The following is a 24,461-nucleotide window of genomic DNA, read 5'->3' on the forward strand; positions in this document are numbered from 1 at the left end:
GGGATTGCAGTTTTGGGGGAAGAAGGGACAACAGAAGATCAGCACTACTGCAAATTTCTATTAAGTGGAATGGAAAACCAGTTACCCAGCCTGCTTACAATACAGCAAGATACACTGAACGTCAGCACTGCAGACACCTGGCTAGAATGAGTGAAATCTACGCAATTCTATAGTTGTTATAGAACTATAGAAAAGGCGGGGCGGAGGAGGACCTGATACACCAAAGCTCAATTAATTCTAGAAAGAAAATGAAAGCAATATTTTAATTAGAGGTAATTAAGAGGCATAATTTACCTCTTCTGCACAGTTTGCAAAAGAGCTTTATGAATGAAGAAACAGAAGCATGAGGGTCAAATGTACAGAGTGAGACTCACGAGAATTAACAATGTTACTGAAAAAAACTCACAGTTTTGATAGTTGGGGGGGCTTCACAAATTTACAACAAAACTGTCAAGCAATTAAGGCAAGACACTTTGCACATGAACTTAAACTGCTAATTAAAAAACCCTTGCTTAATTGACTACATTTGCATATCATTCAACTGAAAGCATAAATGATTTTGGCAAGACTCTCTCTCTCACACTCCTCTTAAGATAAAGCAAGCCTACAGGTAAAACAAACAGGAGGTACCAAGCAATAGGAGGAACTTCCGAGGAGAACGGCTCCTGTATATTAATAAACTGTTCTTCAACAGCATCAACAATCTCCTTTGTGTTTCTGGGAATAACTCCTTCAGAATAATTTTGCAAAGCCAAATGTGGAGCAACACATCACAAAGACTTGCTAAATGGTTTGTACACCCACCTGGGGATATACCTTTTACTGTCCAACTCCTTCACCATAAACTGATTCAATTATCCTCTAGCAAAAGAATATCCCCTCCCCCCAAAAAAAGTTTTTTCCCCCATGCCCAGAACTATGTTCCAGAGTGGAAGGACAACTAAACAGGGGAGAGGGGACAGCAAAATTGACCATTTCAGTGCTTACCCCCCCCAAAAAAACCCAATGACATTTTTCATCTTCCTCAAAAGGAAGGTTAAAAATTGGGTTATCTTGCTGTATCCTTGCAACAATCTTGTGAGGTGGGCCAGGCAAAAGCAACTTGCTTCCCCAAGTCCAATATTCTATCCACTCTGCCTGTTGCAACAATATGGGTGGTTCATTCAGGCAAGTGGTATTTGAAATGCAAGTGACAGCTGGCTCCCCTTCCAACAAGTCAGAGGAAGTCATGCTGTGAAGATACAACCTAGATGCCCCCATTGCTTTCTGAGACACTAGCACCTACCCATTTTGCACTCTTTCCTCAGCCTACAGGGAACAGTCATAGCTCAATGGCAGAGCATTCATCTTGTGTGCAAGGAGGTACAGTATCAGTTTCAATCCCTGGCATCTCCCATTGGCAGTCAGTTTAAACAATATTGAGCTAAGCGAACCAATGGTATGACTTGGCATAAGACACATTCCTATGTTCCTATCGTGCTGGAAATCTGATTTAGAACCAACAGGCAGGTATACAATGGAGGAAGACGCAAGGTTCCTACTGGCCATCAGTGAGAAATGGTTGCACCACCTCTATTCCACAAAAGGATTTAAAATACCTCATTGCTAACTCTGATATTGCACAAATGGCATCTAATCTTCTCAGCCAGAGCAAAGGAATGGCAAGAGGCACATAAAAGGTCTGAGATTGCATCTCAAGGCTTGATTCAGACACCGCTCCAATGTAAATCAAGAGCAGAATCGTTTGAAGTTGATGGTGTTACGCCATCCTAAAACCAACACTCTCAAGATTGGGGTTAGGGTCTATGACTTCCAATCTTCCAAAGAAATGAGTTAGGTGTTTGTTTAATGAGTTATGCCCTTTCATCTCCCAGCACGCATTAACATGCCTTTTTTTTTTCTTGCTCTGGTTTTCCAGAAAACTACCTTGTTAATGGTTGTGGGCACCGCGAATGGTAAAAAAAACAAAAACAGAATCTGATTCTTACTTGCTGCAATCTGTGTACAAAGCAGGATATCCCCTTTGCTACTGCATGCCTGCTGGTTTGCTCTCCCTTGCTGACTGCCTCCTCTCCTCCCTATCTCCTATCAATCCAACTGGGACCTTGCTTCCTCCCTGTCACACAAGAAGCTCATTCAGCAAAAGGGAAGTCCCAGGATGCATTGAGGCTGTGCAGAGTCTGGAAGGGGAAAGGGGAGGGGAGGCAAAGTTTAAGACTGCATCCAAATGAGGGGGGGAAGCGGTGATCTGGTAATGGTAACCTCACAGTTCAGAGAAGGCATTGTTCAGTGCCAACCTTCTATAAACAGATGAGGAGTGTGGTAGGGCGGGGGGAGTTTTCCCAAGAAAGCAAATTCTGGTTTGCAATTGACCACAAAATATTTAGCAGCAACCTTTCCAAATGGTGATTGGTGCCAAAACATAAATAGGCCCCTTGAGGGTCTTCCATTATAATTAACAGAGCAAATTTGGCAACCAGTTATACATTGTGGAAAGGTCTTTGCAGGAATCCAATGCAGGGAATTTTCACCCAATGGGGCCTCGCTGCAAAACACTCTGGAGCGGTTCTAAATCTCTCCCCCTTTTGGGGATTTAACACAAACACACACCTCTCTCCCAGAGACTGGGAAGTAGATCATTTTACCACTACTCTTCTTCCTTGCTTTGTGACATCACAATGGTCACTGTGGCAACTAATTGTGATGTCACAGAGGATTATGATTTCAGAGGAGTGAGACTAGGGAGAGCCTAAATAACCACAGGTCTCTTCTGAGTAACAAAGGAGCTGTTTTCATGCAAATCTGACAAACATACAGGCACACAAATAGAAGGGGCTCTTTTCAAGGTCTTTGACTGACAAGTGTAAGCTATCCCCAAAGAGCCAAGATATTTTACACACAGCCAAATGTATGAACCTGGCATCCTCATATACATAGTGCAGCTGGGTGAGAGGCCCCAAATCTCCAGATGCTTCATGTGGAAACAACACCTCTCCTTGTGTGAAAAGACTTTTTTTTTCTCATCCAGATTAACAGTTGTGTTTAGTTCCATTCATGGATTCTCAACTACTCACGTGGGCTTGCTCAGCTCTGCATTATGCAATGCAGAACTGGCATGTTGGTTTACTAATGCATATTTTAGGTTATCACTGATCCTAAGCCTATTTTGAGTTCATACGGACCCAGGTGGCACTGTGGTTAAACCACTGAGCCTAGGGCTTGCTGATCAGAAGGTCGGCGGTTCGAATCCCTGTGACGGGGTGAGCTCCCGTTGCTTGGTCCCAGCTCTTGCCAACCTAGCAGTTCGAAAGCACGTCAAAATGCAAGTAGATAAATAGGAACAGCTACAGCGGGAAGGTAAACGGCGTTTCCGTGTGCTGCTCTGGTTTGCCAGAAGCGGCTTTGTCATGCTGGCCACACGACCTGGAAGCTATACGCCGGCTCCCTCGGCCAATAATGCGAGATGAGCGCGCAACCCCAGAGTCGGTCACGACTGAACCTAATGGTCAGGGGTCCCTTTACGTTTGCCTATATATGTATATATGTTATTTTAAGCCTATTTTGACTTCATACGGAAAAGACTAGTGGGCAAGGGGACAGAGAGTGTGGAGGAGGTTCCCAGTTTAAATATTAAAACAAATCCCAAGATATTTATTGATGTTGCCTTACAAGAATACTGCAAATGTAGTATGTGTCATTGTGATAAGATACTCAACAGAAACAACAGTGGCTTATTAGAAATAATGGTTTCCTAGAGTTTGTGTTCTCAATTTCTAATTTCCATACACAAACATAACTATGCACAAAATGCCATGTGTAAGAGCCTACACGGCTGCAACCAACCATGGTTTATGTGACTCAAAAAACTATATTTGGGGTGTGAGTCTGCAAAAATGCTATGAACACTTATACATGCTTAATATGTTATTCTCAATTCCTTTAATTTCCTGTCACACTTTTAATCCATTCAAACAAAGAGGAGAAACGGAACAATTTAAAAATGAATTAATGTTCAAGTTACGAAGCAAAGAAGATTTTTTTAAAATGCAGATATTCCTTCAGTTAACCTTCTTTGTGTAGTATCACATTTCAGTTGTTTCTGTTCTGTCAAAAGCCCCAAGCAGGCACACATGGGTAAATTTATACAGTAGAAAGGACATTTGTTGGTTTTATTCAACTAAATCCTACTCAGAGTAGATCCACTGGAATTACTACTGTAGGCCTAAATTAGTCTTATCCATTAATTTCAATGGGTTTACTCTGAGTAAGACTTGCACTAGATAAAACCATGTAATCTTTATTTCTGGACCTTGTGCATGCTGCTGAGCCTGCAACACTATCACCAAGCATGTTTTCAAGTAAGAGTTGCTGTAGTGTTTTGAGACAGGAGCATTACACACTGCAGGCATCAGGAAAAGAATGTGGGTCAAGAACGCAGGGGATAAGAGACCCTTTTCTGTTAATGAACAACATTTCTTAGTAATGGCTTCATTTAAGTGAAAATACATTCATTTCTTAGAAGCATAGAACTGTATTGTTGGAAGGGGACACCAAGAATCATCTAGCCAAACCCCCATACACACACTATTTCAGATGAGTATTCCTTCCAGTAGGTCCTCCTACACACTGCTCTACAACACATATATGCAGATAGACAATTTGTAAATATTGGTAACTAGAAGTGAATAACATGGTATTTATCTGGTGCCAAAAAGATAACAATGTTGGCACCAGCTAAGCATATATGGGAAGCAGGTTCAACAAGAGAAAATTTCCAATCCTGAATCCTTGTCTGCTTCACATCATAAGGTAGATAGTTCCTCAGAATGTCTGCTTGGTGTTGGCATCCTTTTTGTAGAGAGACCCATGTGGCAACCAACTTAACATATTTTCAGCAAAGTTCTTTCTATTATCCCAGGCCTTTGAATATCTTCTTAACATGTTAGTGTTACCTTGACGTCAATTGATGTTAGTCTCTACTCAGTTTGATGTCAATTACCATAGTTTGTTTTAGCATATATGTGTGCTTCTTCTAGGTTTTTGTATGTTAAAAAACTGCTTGGATTTGCTGCTTGGATTGTTTATTACTCTGAACTGTTTGTGTTTTGAATTTTTTCTTTCCACTCTTGTTTTATATCACTTGCTGTACATCATCTAGAGGCTGATTACATAAGGCAACGGATAAATGTAGTGAATACTCTTAATACCCCCCACAGGTTTGTGCAGAAAGAAGATAATATTATCAGTACGTATCCCCAAACCTCTCCCCTTTGCCAATATCCCTTTCCCCACTGGCCATGATGCACACATTTGTAAATAACCATAAGGGTAACATAGCAGTGAAACAGTAACAGTAACAATGTTCCTATGAGGCACACCCATCACACCTTCCCACTCAAGGCAGGAAGTGGGTTGACTCCCCTCACAACTCAACTGTATTGCTCTAGACCAGGGATAGGCAACCTAAGGCCCGTGGGCCGGATGCAGCCCAATCGCCTTCTCAATCCGGCCCAAGGATGGTCCGGGAATCAATGTGTTTTTACATGAGTAGAACGTGTCCTTTTATTTAAAATGCATCTCTGGGTTATTTGTGGGGCATAGGAATTCATGCAATGTTTTTTTTCAAAATATAGTCCGGCCCACCACATGGTCTGAGGGACGGTGGACCGGCCCACAGCTGAAAAAGGTTGCCAACCCCTTCTCTAGACTAGAGACTAGGGTTTCAAACGAGGTCCTTCTCAGAGACTGCCTGAATGGAGGCAGAAAAACCCATACCTCAAACTTTGTGGTTCAACCGCATCGGTACAGACTCTCAATAAAAAAGGGCCCGCTTGGGATGTGGTGACTGAGACATAATGATGGCACGTTCTTGGAACTGGAAATGACTTACAGACAAGGAAATAAAAATCTAGACTTCCTATTAAAACCAATCCACACTAATATATGGGAAAATAGCATTTTCACAATAAATTATAGCAATACGATACTTCTGATGTTGAATGTATTATTATGATAGACTCCTAATTCCTAGACCTATTAATTAAGAGTTTACCTCCAGGTTATAAACAAGGTGAAGAAAATGCCATTAAGTATACGTGCCTTGTTTAAATACACAAAATTGAATCATCTAGATTTCAAATAGAGGCATAGGTGAAGTAATATATTTCAGTACCTATTTTACCCTACAAATGGTGCAGCTGAAGATTTTCAATCCACACAGGAACAATTACCAAAGCTTTGGGGCACACTGAACTAGCCAACACAGCTCAATACTTTGTATGCATCCAGGAGTTTGTTTCCACCCATCATCCTCTGAACAGATCCCTGTGCCATATCACAAACAGCTTTGGAAACTCCCCTGAATTTCAAAAGCAGGTTGCCATATGGCACGGGGGTGGAAGGGATACTGTTGAAAAGTTCAAAATTTTAGACACAGTTCTTTGGATCCTGGCCAACAACTTTAAAAGCCGACATAATCCAATACTGAAGAAAAAACTTGTTTCCATCCTTGTTTCTAATTTTTAGAAGAATACTCCTAGGCAAATGTTGGGCAAAAGTCAACAAACAGGAGCTCCCTGAAGCGGCTGAACCTTATTTCAAAGCCAGGGATCCTTTATGTCAAGATTATCTCAACACTTTTCTGAAACTACCTGTTCTGTGTGCTTTTGTGCATTCAGCCACCAAAAAACAGTCAGAGAAAAGAAGATACTGGGTTGTAACCAATGCTAGTCCTACTCAAGAGAAGATCCACTGAAATTAAAGGGTATTATTAACTTAAGTTTCATTCATTTCAATGGGTGAATAATGGCTGGGTACAACCCATTGCTCCTTATATTTTAAAAGAACTATTCTGGTAAAAGAGGATATTAAACAGGACTGAATGTTCAAATGTTAGGTATGAATGCAAATATAAAGTAACCCCCCCTATTCTTTCACACGTCCAGTTAAAGATTTAAAATAATAAACTGCTTGCAAAGCAAACTCCACAAAATGTAGCAAAGCTGCTTAAAATATATTTCATTCTAAAGCTTGCATAATTTAACAATGGGGGAAATCCACCTTAAACTTATGCAAGCCTTTTGGAGAGTGAGGATGAGGTTACAGTTTGTGCAACCATTTCAGTGAAGAGAGAGGAAGGAAAGAGTCCAGAGATCAAAATCAGGAGACTGGTCTGACACCTCCCTGGGCAGACCACAGCATTAATAAACCACAGAAAAATTAATAGGGTATGGTTGAGTTGAAAGACAACAGACACTTCTGGGGCTCAGATGGGGCTCGCTTCAACAGCAGCTAACCTGTCATTGAATCTGGAAGGATTGCTCTCCTGAACCCATCAGCATATACTGGAGCCTCTGTTATACTTAACCCAGACTTCCTAACACTTGATATCCTGTCTGCTATTTCAATGCCCTTACTCAACTGTTTCAGACAGACATTACACAAACTGGCTAGTGGAAAAGGGGATGGGAAACCAAGCAGCAATCTGAGTCTATGACCTTATTCTTTTAACATGATACCACTAACTTAAGTTGATGTTGGGGGGAGATGGAGGTATGGAAAGGCACAAAGATTACTCTTTTCACTAATCAGGCCTGATCTTGCTTAGTCAGGCAATGCCACTGGAATCCGCATCAAGATGCCACCCATTTCTTGCATTAGCAGCAAGAAACTGACCTTACTATCATGTGCTAGTGCTTGAATCTTATTAGTCACAAAAATACATATTGACCACTGAGGGTTTTGCTACAGATGTTTGGAAAATAATCCACCACTCTGAACATTTCTTCTGTAAAGAAAATGGGTCATAGATGTGGGGTGGGGAATTCACTGGGCACTGTTGTAGTTTTGTTGTGTTGTGCTGTGTTCTAATATGAACAAAAATGTTTCATTAAATGCTCAGCTGCTACCCAATCAAATAAATTTTAATTGAATGTACACATTTTAGCTGATTAATCTATTGATTGAACCTGCATATGGGGAAAAAACACTGGGTTGTTTCGCATCCATTCACAGAAGGAAATTGCACTGACAGAAGGAGGCCTTCCGATCATTGGATACATGATTGAATGCAAATACCATTCTTCCTTTCTTTTTACAGAAGACACACACACCTCATCATCTTAGAAGAGGAATTCCCATCTGTCATTTAGAAAAAGTAATAGTCCGCTTAATAACAAAACTCTAAGAGGTGTGCGTAACAAAATTATCAATAAAACACAGCTAACATCCACAAAACTTCTTAAAATACACAAAGCATTAATAAAACACAGATAAAAAAACACTAAAACAAACATAAGTAAATTATGTGTCTAGGTTTGCTTGAATTTTTTTAAAAAAGTTTTCAGCAGGCATTCTAAATCAGTTCCATTGTTCCATCTAGCGCAGTAGGTCCAAAACCTCTGCAGAGGTTATGTTCTGGGGATCCGCACGCAAAGGCAAAATTGTGTAAAGTCAGGAAGACCCCTGGAACCGCTCCCTCCATGCAACCATTCCTGCCTGTTCAACACAGACCGGTATGCGGAGGGAGCAAGATCTCAGGAGCCTCTCATGGCCTTCCAGAGCCCTCATGTGACCTTCCTATAGACCAGGCAGAGGCAAACTTGGCCCTCCAGATGTTTTGGAACTACAACTCCTATGATCCCGAGCTAACAGGGCCAGTGGTCAGGGATCATGGGAGTTGTAGTTCCAAAACATCTGGAGAGCCAAGGTTGCTTGCCTATGCCTGCTATAGGCCAATAAGCAAGGTGGAGGGCTTAAAATGCTCCTTCCATGCAAAGTTTTCCTGCAGTTTTAAAGCCCTCTCCATTGCTTTCTGGGCTCTAGGAAGGTCATATGAGGGCTCTGGAAGCTCTTCTGAGATCTCACACAGCTCCTTTTCCCCAGTCTTTCATCCTCTTTCTGTTTGTTTTTTTGCCAAAGCACGCAAGATTGCAATTGCATAAGTAAGTTGCACAGAAGTTTGGGGCATACTGTACTGTCTACAATGACTGGCAACAGCTCTCTAGGGTTTCAGGCTCAGGGCTCCCCTGTACTACATGGAAATGCCAGCATTTGAGCCTGGGATATTTTGCAAGAAAAGCATGTGCGCTACTGTCCTTCCACTAACAACCTAGATATTGTTACAGGTAGGGAGCCGTGTTGGTCTGATGTAGTCGAAAGCTCATACCAATGACAAACTTAGTTGGTTTCTTAAGGTGCTGCTGGAAGGATTTTTTTTATTTTGTTTCAACTTAGATATTGACCTAATAATACTTTTTATTTGTAGAATGTGCATCCTATCTTCCCAGTCAAAGCATTTTATAAACTATACTTAGAGTAGATGCCCCTCTTATAAATACACTAGGTTCTTTATCCTTCCCTGTACGTACTTAAAAATTTGTCATAAAACCTGGGGAGTGGGGGGACACAGCACGCCTCCAGTAAGCAAAGAAAAGTTGCCCTTCATGGTCCCCCCCCCCCATCCCACTTCATGTAAAAACACTGTCTCCTCCACCCCCATCCCAAATCAGCAGTGTATTAATGTTGGTCCTCTTATTTTCCAGGCTCCTTGCAAACTGAAGACCATTGTGTGAAAAGTTGCCTGAGGCAGCAGAATGGAATGCAAAGCTTACCTGTACAAAGATGGAAATGTTTTCTCCTCAGGTTTGAAAATATATATATTAAAATGCCTTCCTTTCCCCCCCCCATGAAAAAAATGTGGAGAAAGGAACATAAGCAATTATATTTTACATAGGTCTTACTTAGTGTTGCAAGGTCCCCCATACATTAAAACAAAACAAAAATACAGCCAAGCATATGTATTAAGAGATCGCTTTTACTAATTGACAGGCAAATTGATTTATGTTCTACGTCTACTCTGCTAAAATAAATTAATGTTATTAATTGGTGGCAGGAGTGGAGAAGGTTCATGAATCATACCAGATTGGAACCATGACCAACACATGCTTTCTAACTTTGTGGGTGTCCCAAGGCTTCACCACAGAACTGAACAGGAATTTTTAAAAAAGCAATAGGCTGGCTTATATTGCATGCTGCCCAGTCACTCCTGCTTCCTATCTCCTCCGGCCAATACATGCCAACAAGCCACCAGCCAGATGCCAGCAGGCATGCATAGAGCATGCACTCCAGGACCAGCTGTGGCCCCAAACTGAGTCCACTTTCACACTGCATGCTCAGCCAAACTATGGCTTGGCACATACACACAATGGCTCCCAAGGAGAGCACAGCTGCTTTGCTCCTCCCCAGGGTTTTTTGGGGGTCATTGCAGGATGGTAATAAAGCAAGAATTAGCTTAGTGTGTCACCTGAGTCTACATTCAATGGTTACATGGTCATGGTTAAGGAGGAGAGACCCTAAACACAATCCTGGGATTGAAGACGACACACTAAGCCAAACTCTAGCACAGCTGCTGTCCCACAATGGCCTAAAAAGCCTAGGGAGGAGCACGATCCTTCACATTCACACCTGCACAATCAAACATCTACACAAAAGGCCTGGTATGCAGAAGACAAAGAAAATGGGGGGGGGGCTCACATGTTGTGTGGAGGTGTGTAACCATCTCTTCTTTAAGGCATGCAGCAGTTCCAAGGTTGCAGGGGTGGAGAGGCATTTTCCCTGGAGGGCACAAGGAGTTCTTTTTGCTGCTGCCGCCACCACAAATTCCCAGCTGGCTGGATTGCAACCACTACAAAATGCAAAAAGCCTCAATGGCCTCACAAGATCACTCCAAAAGCTGCATTACCTCAGCACGAATAGGTTTCCGCTCTTTGATCTCTTGCTGCTACACCTTTCACTGGCTTGGGAGGGATTATTATTATTATTATGAAACAGAAGCAGGAACCTTTGCTGTGCTTGTTTGTATATGACAATCCAGAACATTCCTCCCACCTCAGGGAACACCAGGCCTGAGGGAATGCTGCTGCTTAGAAAGGTGTGTGTCTGCTTATTTCCTCTTTTCTTCCCTTAATCTGACAGCTACTTCAGACACGGTTTTTCTTCACAAAAGTGTTCAGGATGAAAGTCATAACTGGCAAGAGATTTCCAGTGACTGTACACAAGAAAATAATCCGGTGTGTGACTTCTGGGCATTACATTTTACCTGTTTCCCCTCCTCTCCAACATCCATGTAGGAAAAATATAATGCATGAAAGGAAAAACCTTGATTTTATAGAGTTTTACTGAACATGCGCATTGTGCAAAATGTGAACACAGAAAGCTGCCTCACACTCAGTGCAGCTCAGGATTGTCTGCACTGACTGGCAGCGACTCAGTTTAAGTTTTCAGACAGGGAATTTCTGCCAGCCCTACCAGAGATTGAACCTGGAACCCTTGGCATGCAAAGCAGATGCTCTCCCCTTGAGCTATGATCATTCCTACATGGCATGGGGTAAGGGATGATGGGATGCTACAGCCAAACAATTTCTAGAGGGCACATTAAAGACTGCAATTCCATAGCACAAACAGGTTTCCAGGGATTGAACCTAGGACTTCATGTTTCATCACCACAGTGACATAGCATACAGGAGAGCAGACATGTATCAGACAGGCTGTGAATTGGAACAATATAGGCAGGAGGGGGAAGAGACTGGTGAAACTCATTCTTGAACAAAATCATTTTTACATATACAGTTGACCAGGATGCAGGAACCAGTTAGAAGATGAGGAAAGACTAAGAGACTTGGGGGGTGGGACAGGGAGGAGGGAAAGCTCAACAATGAACGTGTTTGGGGGGGGGGGGAGAAGGTAAAAGAACAAAGTCCAGAAGGTGATGTGGCTTAGGGGATTTGAAGAACTCCACAAAGGAATGATTAAGCCCTAGGAATGCAAACAAATAACATACTAGGAGAAACCAAACTCAAGGTGGGAGGTACCAAAAGAAGCTGAAACACACACACCCTTTCCCCCTCCTAGGGTTGCTGCATGGGTGGAATAGACCCAAGTGTTACTGAACACAGAATTATGCCAATATGTGAGCACAAGAATTGTCTTGCAGCAGACAATTGCACTAAATTCCAGTATTTTCTTAGGCAGGCAAATGCATCTGGGAAGCTTGCAAAGGAAAGAATCATCCCGTGTTACTGGAGAAAGGCCATAGCTCAATGGTATGTAGAAAAGTCCAAGTTCAATCCCCAGCATCTCCATGTGGGGCTGAGAAAGACTTCTTGCCTAAACCCTGAAGAGCCACTGCCAGTCAGTGTAGACAATACTGAGCTAGATGGGTTGTCTGATGCAGTACAAACCAGCTTCCTATGTTCTCAGTATCTGAGGAGTCAGAGGTGTATTGCCTCTGCTTATGGAGGGAAAATATCACTGGATTTCAAATTACAGCCTAACATCCACTTTTGCATTATGCAGGCAGACTCCAGCAGCAGGAGAAAAATGCATCTCACAGACCCACCACAGAAAGCTTTCATCAACTCACCAAAGAGACATCAGGGACATTAGGCTCAGTGGTCAAGCACCTGCTTCCTATCGTTGGTCCATGGCATTTCCAGGCACAGCTGATAAAAGATCCCATCTGAACCCCTGGAGAGTCAGTGTCAACCAGTCCTGAGCTAAATGCACCAGTGGTCTGACTCAGTATAAGAGCAGTGATGGCTAGTATCTACTGTGATTGGTAGGAATAAATCCAGAGAGCCCAGACAGTAGGTAGGGTCAGGGGTAATGACAGGAAGGGTTAACTAATTCTGATTTTGTCCCTATCCTCTTCCCTGCTGAATTCTGCAAGGGTAATACTGAGGAGGAGGAAGCTAGCACCCACTGAACTTGCTTTAGATTATGAGGAGGAGGCTGGCTGAGGGCAGAATGTGGTTGGTGAGGCAGCTTCCACAGATGTGTTTTTTATCTCACAGTCCACTTTGGGGAACTATTCTACAAAGCTTACTGCAGGAGAGCCACATAAAGCCATCCTACTACCAGCTAACTCCCACAAACCCAGGGGGGCGGGGTAGGATCACCCCTACCTCTTTGTATTCAAACAATCCACATTGTCCCCATCCAACAGCTGGGACACACTCCCAAGAAGGATCATCATCATTATTATGCAGGGCACACAAGGCAAAAACCCACAGAGGCCCACAATTTGCAGACAGCTGTGAGCAAAAGACACACACAGCTTAAGGATGAGATGCAGACAGAACTTCAACATAGTTAAATGCAAACAGCCAAACACAAGATTGGTTAGGTTTCCACCACCATTTCCTCCCTAGGCGACCTCAATTTTATTTCAATGTTATTTGCTTCTGGCCACAGTCTACCAACCCTGCAGCTCTGTGTGTGGTTATTGTTTTGCTTCCCAGCATGGCTATCTGCTACAGCACAAAACATGCAATATCCCTTTGGCTATGTCTGATGGAAAAATGAATGGGAGAGAAGCAGCTTTTTGTTGGGATGCCAGACAGGTAGCCTGCCTGCTACCAAAGTCTTCTCAAGAGCAAAAACACAAGTTCTTCTAGCCAAAGTTAAAAGTCTTGAAACAACTCACCATGGGAAGGGAGGTAAAATAATATTTAAACTCCATCCCATTTTTGGGGCACAGGCAGAGATATATGCATATCCTGGCTTTCTTCCCACCACAGCTGCCTCACAATTGACGAAAAGCAAAGGCTGCCCATTTCAGTCTGATGGGGAAAACACTATTTCAAGCAATGTATTATGATCAGCACCAAGGTTTTAATTTGGTCTCAAGTTTCACACCAATCCTTGACTAATTTGATGGATGCCTTTAAAAAAAAGTGGTGGGCCAGATACACACATTACACACACACACACACACACACACACACACACACACACACCTGAAGTTACTGAGAATTTCTATTCTAGTTTCTGATTTCTTTCATAAATCAATTCGTTATTCTCTTTCATATATCCAAAAGTGAAACCCATAAAAATGGAAGTCCATTACATTGGGGGTGGTGGCTAAATATGTACAGTGCAAACATCTAACACTAACATGACACTATAAAGAAAGTTCTGCAAGATCACTCAAGGGTTTGGGCACAGAAATTACTGCCCAGAATGGAGAGAGATGTTGGCTGTCCCACAAGCCTTCAAAAAGATGCAATTTTTTTTAAAAAAAAAGGGCTCCTGTGTTCTCAGTGCACCTCCACTTTCCATTCATATGCCCCAAACTGCTACTTTTAGCATATAATTAGCTGAAGACAGAAAAGCCATTAGCAGCACATATGAGAAATAATGTGGGTCTTTAGACCTACAATAGCTCTTATGCAGAGTCTGTGGAGGAGGAGGGGAACTAAGGAGAAAACAAGGACTACTTCCTTCACTTTGAAAGGGGAAATAGCCAAGTAGACAGGAATGGAAAGATATCCCAAAGCCTGGTGGGTTTCTGTTGTTGTTGTTGTTGTTGTTGTTGTTGTTGTTGTTGTTTGTATGCACATTCAGCCTGTTTCCCAAAAGGAGAAGCTGCACATGCCTTTATCTCCAGATGTGTGTGAGTACCTGCACATTCTCCCCAAAATAGGTGTGTGGGAGTTTAAAGGGGACCAGGAAGGGAAAGAAGTCTTAACTGAATATTCCCTTAATAAGTATTAAATGAGTCTGTCTTGTCTGACCCTGGGCATTTTTTTTCAAGCTACCCCATAGCATAAGTACCCCTATTGACCAGGATTGATGCCAACACAAGGTCTCCCCTCCCAACTTTCTCACCCAGTCACCAACTTTAAGAAGTCTGGAAATTGAAGTACTGCTGCAGATTAAAAAACACCTTCTGCTAATACGTTTTCTAGCTGTCTGGCTGGGCAGACTCCGCAATTGCCTGTCATATTTTAAAGCTTGCTACAGCAGTTGTCCCAGGACACATCCATTTCCTTAGTGTAAATACAACCCATACACAAACTAGCATCAGGAGAGAAAAGGGGTGGAGGGGGGACTAGATCAACACTGTACAGAGCACCAAAAATACACTATGTAGTCTGCACACATATATCAACAGCATTTGCAAGTACCCTGGATTGGAACATCCTGGGATCAGTGGTGGCTGGTGCCCGTTGTGACTGGAAGGGAGGAAGTCATGGAGCCCAAACAGTAGATGCGGTCAGAGCCAATGACAGGGAGAGCCAACTAATTTTAGTTGTGTCCCCATCATCTTGGCTGCTGAGTTCTGCAAGGGTAACAATGACTGGAGGAGGAATCTGACAGGCAGTGCCACCCCCTGGGCTAGTTGTAAATTAGAAAGCATGCAGGTGGGGGCTGGCTGAGGACAGACTGAGGTTGGTGGGGAGGTGCCTCATTTGCCCTGATGGACCAGCCTCCACTGTCTGGAATCTATCCGGTTGTGTGTTTGTTTATCCTACCAATGCAATACATTTAGAAGCTTTTCAGCTGTTTCCCTCACTACATTTGTCAAGTTTTGAGATTAAACCTTAGGATAGAAGCCAGTGATTTCTGCCTGTAGATTACCAATTGATTCATTCAGTCATCTTTCCTTGCCCTATTTATAGCACTACCTATACCTATTTGAGTTTGTTAAGATGCAAAACCCAAGGGCAGAATATGGTAAGCCACCTTTTGTGTCCTGTTTAACCAGATGCATAAAATGTACAGGACTTAAGTTTGCAACAAGAAAGGTGAACAGGATAATGGTAAATTTGTGGACTCTCTTCTCCCCCTCCGAAAAAGACAGATTGGCTAAAAGGATTTTTTAAACAAATCCAACTTTACTGCTGCAGTTAAAGTCCATTAGAGAGCCCTGCTAGTCCACAGCAGTAAATATACCCCAAAATAAGAAAGACTGAAGGGTATATTTCAAAAGAAAAGGCCAGCTCCCTTGAGACTGTTGCAAAAGAAAAAAGGACAAAACAGCCCAATGTGAGTTACCTTAAGAACCTATCAGCACAACCCTATTTCTATTCCTAAATAAGTCTGACAATTCTTTATTCTCTAGAAGTACAATCCTAAGCATCCTTTTCTGATTACTAAGTCCCACTGAATTCAATGGGACTCACTTCTGAGTCTGCACACCTAGGGCCATGCTTCACCTAAGTTTGCATGCATGGTATAAGCATCCTTGGGGTGCATGCAGGTTTTTCCAGCTGCTCTCACACACACATCACTCCTTTCAGAAAGAGTTGTGCGGGACTCTTACAGCTAGATGCACATTTACCTAGGAAGTAGCCCAATTGAACACAATGAGGCTTATTTCCCAGTGAGCATGCAGTGCCTTCTCGCTACATACCGGTAGCTCCCAATACCTGAGAGAACAAGGTCTATTTAAAACAGTTATCACCTGAACCACAGGCTGGTGGGAGTCCAATAAGAGATTACATATGATTCCTTCCAGGATCCTACTACATGGTTCAGGCAATAGCCACTTAAGTGGCTACCTATAGGACTGTGTAAAATATGCAGCCAATTCTATCTGCATTTTTATTCAGAAGTAGGTCTCACTGGATATGCATAATACATGCTAGAGATGCACCAAGTATCTAGCTGCAGTCTTTGTACAGTTGCAACCCTTACCCTTGCCACCGAAGTTCACACACCTTTTTTTCTTTCTTTTTAAGCAATCTCCGCAGAGTTTTTAAGAAACCCAACTCTTTAGCGACCCCAGCCCCAAATTTAAGCGCCAATCCCTCAAAACCAAATCCAAGAGGACTCACCCTGGGTGCTTTCCTCTTGTATCGGTTGCTGTAGTCGAACTTCTCCTTCATCTCGTCCAAGCACTGGCCCAGTCTGGCTTTCTCTTCTTTGCCGGAGTAATCCTGGCTGAGGAGGATGTAGGCTCGCCAGTTGGCCGAGTCGAAGCCCCAGTGGCAAGTCCGGTTCTCCAGGGACTTGTGCGAGTGGATGACAAACTTGTGCGGCGGGTACATGAGCCGGCAATCGAGGCACTGGATGCATGCCGCGCCAGGGCTGCTATACAGCTCTGGCACCAGGAGCCCCTTGCATTTCCCGAAGCACTCGTGGTATACCTTGAAGCTCCGCTCGGTCAGTTCCAGCTCGAGCGCGGCCCCGTGGTGGCTCCCGGAGAACTCCTTCTTGCAGCGCCCCGGCGGGTAGGCGCCTCCGTAGAGCAAGGCGTTGCAAAGCCTCTCGGCGTCCGTCTTGGTGATGAGCCCGCAGGAGGGCGCCGAGAAGGGCAGGATGCCCATGACTTTGAGGATCTCCAGCTGGTCCGCCGTGCAGCGGGAGCAGTAGATGTGGAGCTCGTCGCACACTGCGTTGATCTGCTGCAGCGAGAAGTCGCGCAGGACGGAGTTGAGGATCTGCGGCAGGCAGAGGCGCTTCTCGCCGCCCACCACGAAGCACGAGATGGTCTCGCCCTCCAGGACGGTCTCGCAGCGTTCGGTCGAACGGTCTGAGGGCATGAAGAAGGGTCCCGGCATCACCGCCGGCGGCTGGATCGGCGGCAAGTGGAGCACAGGCTCCGCCGAGGAGGACGTCGAGGACGAGGACTCCTTGCCGTTCTCCCGCTTGTACAGCAGCTCCTGCGCCCAGCGCGCAGAGAAGGCGGCTGGACCACCCAGCGAGTTCATGGAGCTCAGATGAAACTGTTCCAAGGTCTTCTGCAGGCCGGGATGAGGCTGGAAGCTGCTCCTTACAGTCTCCATTTTAGGTTATTTTGTGGTGGTCTCCCGCCTTTTTATTCCTTTTTTAAAAAATAATAACAACAATAAGAAAATAACTCCTCCTTTCTAGGTTTTTCACCAAAGGCAATGCAAAAAACTAAACCGAACCTCGCTTAAAATCTTTTCCAGGCTTCTATTTTTCTTTTCCTTTAAAGGCGAGAAACGCCGCTCTTCTTAAATTTGTTGTTGTCCATTGAAGACGGAGGAGAGAGGGAAGCCACTCAAGAATCTCATATTATTCCGCAAAAAAAGAAAAATACGTTTCCTCCCGGTGGGTTACTTTTGGTCCGCTTTTCCAAACACCCCCTCGATAAGTTTGGGGTTCTTTGTTGTTGTTCTAAATGCACTGGAGCAAAAGAGCCAATCCAGGGGAAATATTTATATCTTCGGGGAGGGGGAGAGAAAAAAGTTATAAAAAGAAAAAGCGCACTGCCTTCTCAAAGAGTAGCTTGCCCTCCCACCTCCATTCAAGCCAGCAGTCTTCAGTTCAGTTCACACAAACACACACGAGGCTCACACACAACCGACCGATCAACCTCCCTCCCTCCCCCCTCAAAAAAAATTGCTAATAAATCTGTAGCAACAACGTGGAAAGGGGGCTGAAGAGAGTCAATAGCACCAGAGGGTCTTGAAAGATGTCCAAATAGCAGCGGCGTAGGCGTCTGGCGTCGGGGAAGTCAGCTCCTTTCTGTCCATGTCCACCAAAAAAAATGTTTCTTAAAAGGAAAATAATAATGTGCGTGTGTATTTTTATATAGAAGGTCGATCTCCGGAAGCGGGATAATGTAGTGTGAGGCAAAGCAAAATAAAAAAATAAAAAAATAAAAAATTAAACCCCCCTTCCAAAATTCCGCGGCGGCTGCTACTGTAGCGAGGCGTCTCCTTCCTTCTTCGCCCCCTCTTGTTCTCTCTGCTACTCGTGGTCCCTTGAAACTGCGGGTGGGGGTGGGAAGGGAAGATTTCCTTTCTTTTAAAGAGTTGCTTCGTTCTTTCTTTTTCTCTCTGGCTGGCTTTGCTTTCCGCCTCTTCTCCTTTTTAATGTGGGAGCCGCAGCAGCTCACATCCTCCCAACTCCACGCTCCAGCCCAGACTGAGGGTGTTTCAGAGCTGAGCTAATGCAGGCAGGCAGGCAGGCAGGCAGGCAAGGCTGGCTGGCTGGCTGTGCACTCCTCCCCCTCCGCGCCCCCCCCCCAACCTCACTGTTTGTTGGTGTCTGCCTCAGCTCTTGAATCCCAGCCAAGAATGTGACCAACTCCCCAGGCTGAGCTCTTCCAGGAACAGGCGCCGCCTCCCTCCGGCTCTGTTCTCATCCTCCTCCACCACCACCACCTCCTCCTCCTCCTCCTCCGAGCCGCTCTGCAAAAAGGCAAGCGAGACATAACACGCCTGCGCGTGCGCGCACAAACACACACACCGGGAAACAGAAGAAGGCGCGGGCGGGGGGCAGGCAGCCCAGAGCTGCGATGGGGAGGGTAAAGTGTTGGGTTCATAGACCTCGAGGCTGCGAGAAAGAGACGTGCGGTAGGGCAGCTCTGTGAATGAATTTGCGCTTGCTTCAAACTTCTCTCCCTAGTTGTTGTTTTTGTGGGGGAGGGGTGGAAGGGTTTTAAGGTGGGGGGGGGTTGGAGCCGGTGGACAAAGTTTCATACAAGAGAATGAGAAAGCACTTAACAGAAGAAGCAGCCCCAGGCTATGGGTCTGATGAAAGACCACTGACTGCAGTTAAGTGGGTCAGGGTCTGGTCAGTGCTCCTGGGTGCCACTTATTAATTTACTGTTTTATACCCCACATTTTTCTCTAAGGAGCTGAAGGTGGCATACATCTTCCTCATTTAATCCCCACAACTCTATGAGGCACGTTAAGTGGAGAGGTAGTAACCGGCCCAAGGTCACCCAGTGACATAGCTGTCAACTTTTGGATTTGAAAATAAGGGATCAGCAGCAGCCTCACCTGTCCCAGGGACAGTCTACGGTATATCTAACAATCCAGGATAGCAGCGGGAAACGGCACTGGACTAAGGGAATTTCCAGCAAAAAAAGGGAAGGCTGACAGCTGTGGCTTGGAATAAGGGAGTTTCCCGCAAAAAAGGGAGGGTTGACAGCTATGCCCAGGGAGCTTCATGATATAGCGGGGTGATTTGAACCCTGCTCTCCCAGGTCCTACCTAGTCTGACAGTCTAACCAGGGTTCCAGGAGGCACAAACGTGAGAAAATAAAAGCTGAATCTGCATAACACCGTGTGAGTGCCCTTCCACACATATTTTTCCCCTGCAAAGAAAGCAACAACTGTATGTCCACTGTAATTAAGCGCATATATGTGTAATCATGTATCTGTGGAAAGAACTCCAGGGGTCATCAGCGTGATGCCTGTGGGCACAATAATACCCTTGAGGTCTTTGCTAGTGTCCACAAAGCCTCTGAGCCCCAACACTCACTGCCCCCTTGATCATAAGGTAGTAGGGTTGCTATCTTTTAATAAGTTAATAGAGCTGAAGGGGGAAGTTGAAAGAGCAACACTCCTCCCTACTTCCTCTTTTAGTTTTATGTACTTTTCAAGGTTCAGATTAATTCAGTTGTATCTGGCCTTTACTAAAAAAAATGGAAAAGCAAAGTGTGTGTATGGACCTTCTCCTTTTCCATCTCACTTAGTTCTGTTAAATCTGTTGGGTTTTATCCAACATTAGTCCTATTCAAAGCAAAGGCATTAGCAGTAACATGACTCACAGGTCCATTAATTTGAAAGGGTCCACTCTGAGTAGGACTTAGCTGGATACCATCCTTTGGATTTTCTGAAGTAAGCTGCTTGTGCAAGTTTTTGGCAGGTAACTATAAACAATTGGATCATCATATAAAGTATTATTTGGTTTTAATACAACGCTTTAAAAATGAATAAAAACTATTCTAAAAAAGAAAGGTGTAAATCAATCAATCACTTTATTTCAGCTTTAAGCTCATAGACATAACAAGAACAAGGGCATGCACGATTTAGTTACAATAAAATAAGTTAAAATATATGCAGAATTAGATAAAATTATAATAAAAGAATTTCAAATTACATATAACAAACCATTACATCTCTTGTATGACAGCACGGAAGTTAGAAATTTTGCCATTTGTAAAGTTACAAACGGATTTGTGTCTTGCAATAAAAAAGCAAAATGCGAATCTGCCAGGTACCCAGGAAATTTTTGAATTAATGGGAGCAATAAGTTCTGCCGGACAGCACAATATAAAGGACATGTAAACACTATGTGCTGTAGGGTTTCAAAAGGTGTAAAACAATCCTGCAGTTGGAAAAAAAAGTTAGGTACAACATTTAGAGGCAAAATTTCAGGGAAGGTTAGGTTAGTAAACTAAACATCTTTCTAAGATAATACAGTAAAGCCCCTTCCCAATATTCTACCGGTATATACTGCTCCAGACATTCATTTATTCTCAAATTGGTGTGCATGACAGTGATAGGAAAGATTGCCCCCTCCTGGTGTGGGTCTCAGATTGTGAGTTTGTATTCTCCACAATGTAACTTTCAAATACACCAGCATTTAACATACCGTATTTCTTCCACTTTGTTCTGAGAAACACAATTAAATTACTTCAAAACTTATTTTACGGCAGAAACAATTAAAAAGCAAATATTTTTAAATGTATCTAGTTGAATTTGTACCTTTGTTCAGTTCACATCCAGGATAAAGTCTCCACACTCTCACACTCTGTCTTTTTCACTAGCCTTCAAAATCAAGGGACCTTGAAACACCAGTTTCAATATGGCAAAATACTTCCAAACTTGCCCCTGGAGACACTTCATTGGATGAGCCTGTGAGAGCCTATACTGTACAGACCTCTACTTCGCCAGATAGGAACTGATCCACAGTTCAAAACTAGCTTCTGTAACTTCATTTAAACTTGCTTTTGAACATCTGACACAGCCAAAGAACAATCCAAAGAATTGCAATTCCAGTAATTCCACTACAGAGGCTGAAAATTGATCCCAAAACATTTTTTTCCGTTTTACTGCTTCAACCCTATGAGTCAGATATCATTGGTCCACCTTGCTCTGCATGGTCTAAACCAGGCATCCCCTAACTTCTGCCCTCCAGATGTTTTGGACTACAATTCCCATCACCCCTGACCACTGGTCCTCTTAGCTAGGGATCATGGGAGTTGTATGCCAAAACATCTGGAGGGCCGCAGTTTGGGGATGCCTGGTCTAAACTGATGTTTTAGGGCAGCAGTCAGCAAACTTTTTCGGCAGGGGGCCGGTCCACTGTCCCTCAGACCTTGTGGGGGGCCGGACTATTTTGGGGGGGGGGGATTATATAAGAGCACCACGAGCCCCGGTGGCTACTTACCTGTGTCTTGTGAGTGGCAGGGGCTGATGGCGGCAGAGGGATGATGAGCGACGCACGAAAGGGCTCCAGAGAGGAGCTGCTTTAAATGGCAGCCGCTCGAGCACTGCTGCTGCTGGCACCAACAAAGCCCAGCCCCTTTCCTCCTCTAGGCAGGGCAGGGAAATCCAGGAGGAGGGAGGGAGCAGGCGCCGCCACTGCCGTGTGAGGGAGAGGGAAAGAACGTGCGCGCTGGCGATCCACGCGGTGATTCCCAGACCGTCCGCGAGCCGGATCCAGAAGGCAATTAGGCCTGATCCAGCCCGCGGGCCTTAGTTTGCCAACCCATGTTCTAGGGTTTCAAACAGGAGCCTTCCACTAGCTTTATATGATTATGCCAGTGACTGAACCTTCTGCATGTGGTCAAGGATGCTAACAGGATTCCATGGGCCTGGTACACTTTATGTAGATTGGGGCCCCTGCACTACCACCACTGACAATCTATTGGCTATCTATTTACACATTTTAACATAGACAGGCCTACTTCATAGGACACTTGGATCGCACAGTAACTTCATCAAACACCTCATGCTCTGACTCCTGTTCTCTCCAAGGGTCCATGTGACACAGATTCCATACTTTCAGAACAGTGGTTTCCAGTAATAAATAGGCCATGTATATGTTTCTTTAAATTACCCCTTGAGGTACATACATGTGGGATTCAAACATGTGTGGCTGTGACACCCACTGGGACTTGTAGGGCAGAAGGCAGGGTGCCCGACAGTAGACAGAGTCAAAGCCGATGATGGGCAGGGCCAACTAATTCTAGGCCTGTCCCCCATCCTCCTTGCTGGGTTATACAAAGGCAACACAGTGACTACAGAGGTGGAAGCTGACAGCAAGGGCTCCCCTCCTGGCTGGTTGCAAGTTGGAAGGCAGGCAAATGGGAGCTGGCTGAGGGCAGACTGAAGGGGGGGGGTAGTGCCCCATTTGCCCTAATGGGGAAAAGAGACTAGCCTCTAGTGGATACAACATCACACCCACACAATCCATGGCATTTTACTTAATGGCTGGATGTGCCAACCTCTACTGAGAAGAAAGCAATGCATTTCTTTTTAGGAAACTGAACAACAGGAAATGAATTGTCAAGAATCCGAATCCTTACTGCCTCCCCTTCCTTTCCTTTTGTTAATTCATCCCCCCCCCCCTTGGGCTCAACAGTGTGGAAGGGGGAATGGGAGGGGAGAAAAATATTAGAAGAAGGGCCCTAGCACCATAGTGTAGTTATTCCTGCCCCCCCACCCTCGTTTTTTACTTAAAGGCCAATCGCTTCTGGAACACAAATGCTCTAGTAAACTTCTCAACTGTTGAACCCTGTGGCTGGTGGGTGGCTGCTTGATCTCTGCCTGCCAGCTTCAGTCCATCCACAGTTTCCAAAAGGCCCAGAACAACAAAAACAAACAAAACACATGCACACACCCACAAAATGTTTACTCTTTCCCTATTTTACAAGCCAGCAGTTTGTTTCTGTCTTTCTCATTTCCCATCCCACATCTGGTTCATTTGGAGGGGAAACTGCACACACTATCCTGGAGAGTTTGCCACCCTTTGCCGCTTCCATGTCCCCAACAGGGGGAACAGACATGTACATATATATGTATAGGCTGTGTCTTGCACAGAAAATGTGTGTGTGCCTGCAAGTGGAGGGAGAGAGGAAATATGCTCCCAACATCAGACCCTCTGCTACTATCAGTTGTTGAGGGTGAATGATTGACAAGATGATTGGGCTACTTCTGGTGATTATTCTGCAAAACATTTTGGAGAGGGAAGAATTTAGGAGAAATCAGAGAGAAAGTAAGCAGACTAACCATGGGGATATAGTGGCATGTTGCTTGGCTAAAACTCTAGCAGATTTCCCCTTAATAGTTATTCTCAGTCACTGAGGAACATTTTAACCCATGGAATCATATTTATGTGACTTCTTTGAAAGAGAAGTGTTAAGAGTCTAATCCTATGCTTTATTCAGATGTAGGTCCCAGTATGCTCAAAGCTGCTTCCTTCCATGTAGGTGTGCAATCCTATTTCCACTTATCTAGGAGTAAGTCTTTGAATTCAGTGGGGCTTACTGCTGAGCAGACATGTATAAAATATTGCCAACTAAAATGTCAGAGGTGGTTTCTCTGGAATGCTGCTCTAATAGGAGCTGTAAGAAATTGTGGCTAGTCACTCACAGAGTATATCCTTTTTCAGCACTTCTGCACAATATTACTCGCTTGCCCGCCCTCTGTAGCACCTGGCTTTTCCTATTGTACCAGTGATGCCCCCCCCTGATGTTGTTAAGACTCCAACTCTCAGCAACCCCAGTCAGCATGGCCAATGGGAAGGTCATGAGTTAGCCACCCCTGTTCTAAAAGCAGCAATAAATGATGCCTGAAAGACTGACTTCTTCTGTACAGGCCCTCTTGGGTTTTAAGATTAACAGAGAGGGTCCTTGTGGCAGTTTCACCACCTTCAGAAGTTTGGGGTGGTAGCAGTGGTCCGAGAAAGGG

At 44.3% G+C, this 24,461-nt stretch overlaps 1 protein-coding gene across 4 annotated transcripts in view; it reads right to left on the minus strand.

Moving 5' to 3' along the window:
* Positions 1-18,732, minus strand: part of SKI (SKI proto-oncogene) — a 152,858-nt gene extending 134,126 nt beyond the window's left edge. For all 4 annotated transcript variants that reach the window (XM_035118441.2, XM_035118439.2, XM_035118440.2 and 1 more), the window contains exon 1: positions 16,620-18,732. In XM_035118441.2, coding sequence (XP_034974332.2) covers positions 16,620-17,570 — 951 coding nt within the window. In that variant the 5' untranslated portion in view covers positions 17,571-18,732. The remainder of the gene's footprint in view (positions 1-16,619) is intronic.
* Between the last annotated feature and the right edge of the window lie 5,729 nt (positions 18,733-24,461).

This window comes from Zootoca vivipara, chromosome 6 (assembly GCF_963506605.1).
Source record: "Zootoca vivipara chromosome 6, rZooViv1.1, whole genome shotgun sequence".
Lineage (NCBI taxonomy): Eukaryota > Metazoa > Chordata > Lepidosauria > Squamata > Lacertidae > Zootoca > Zootoca vivipara.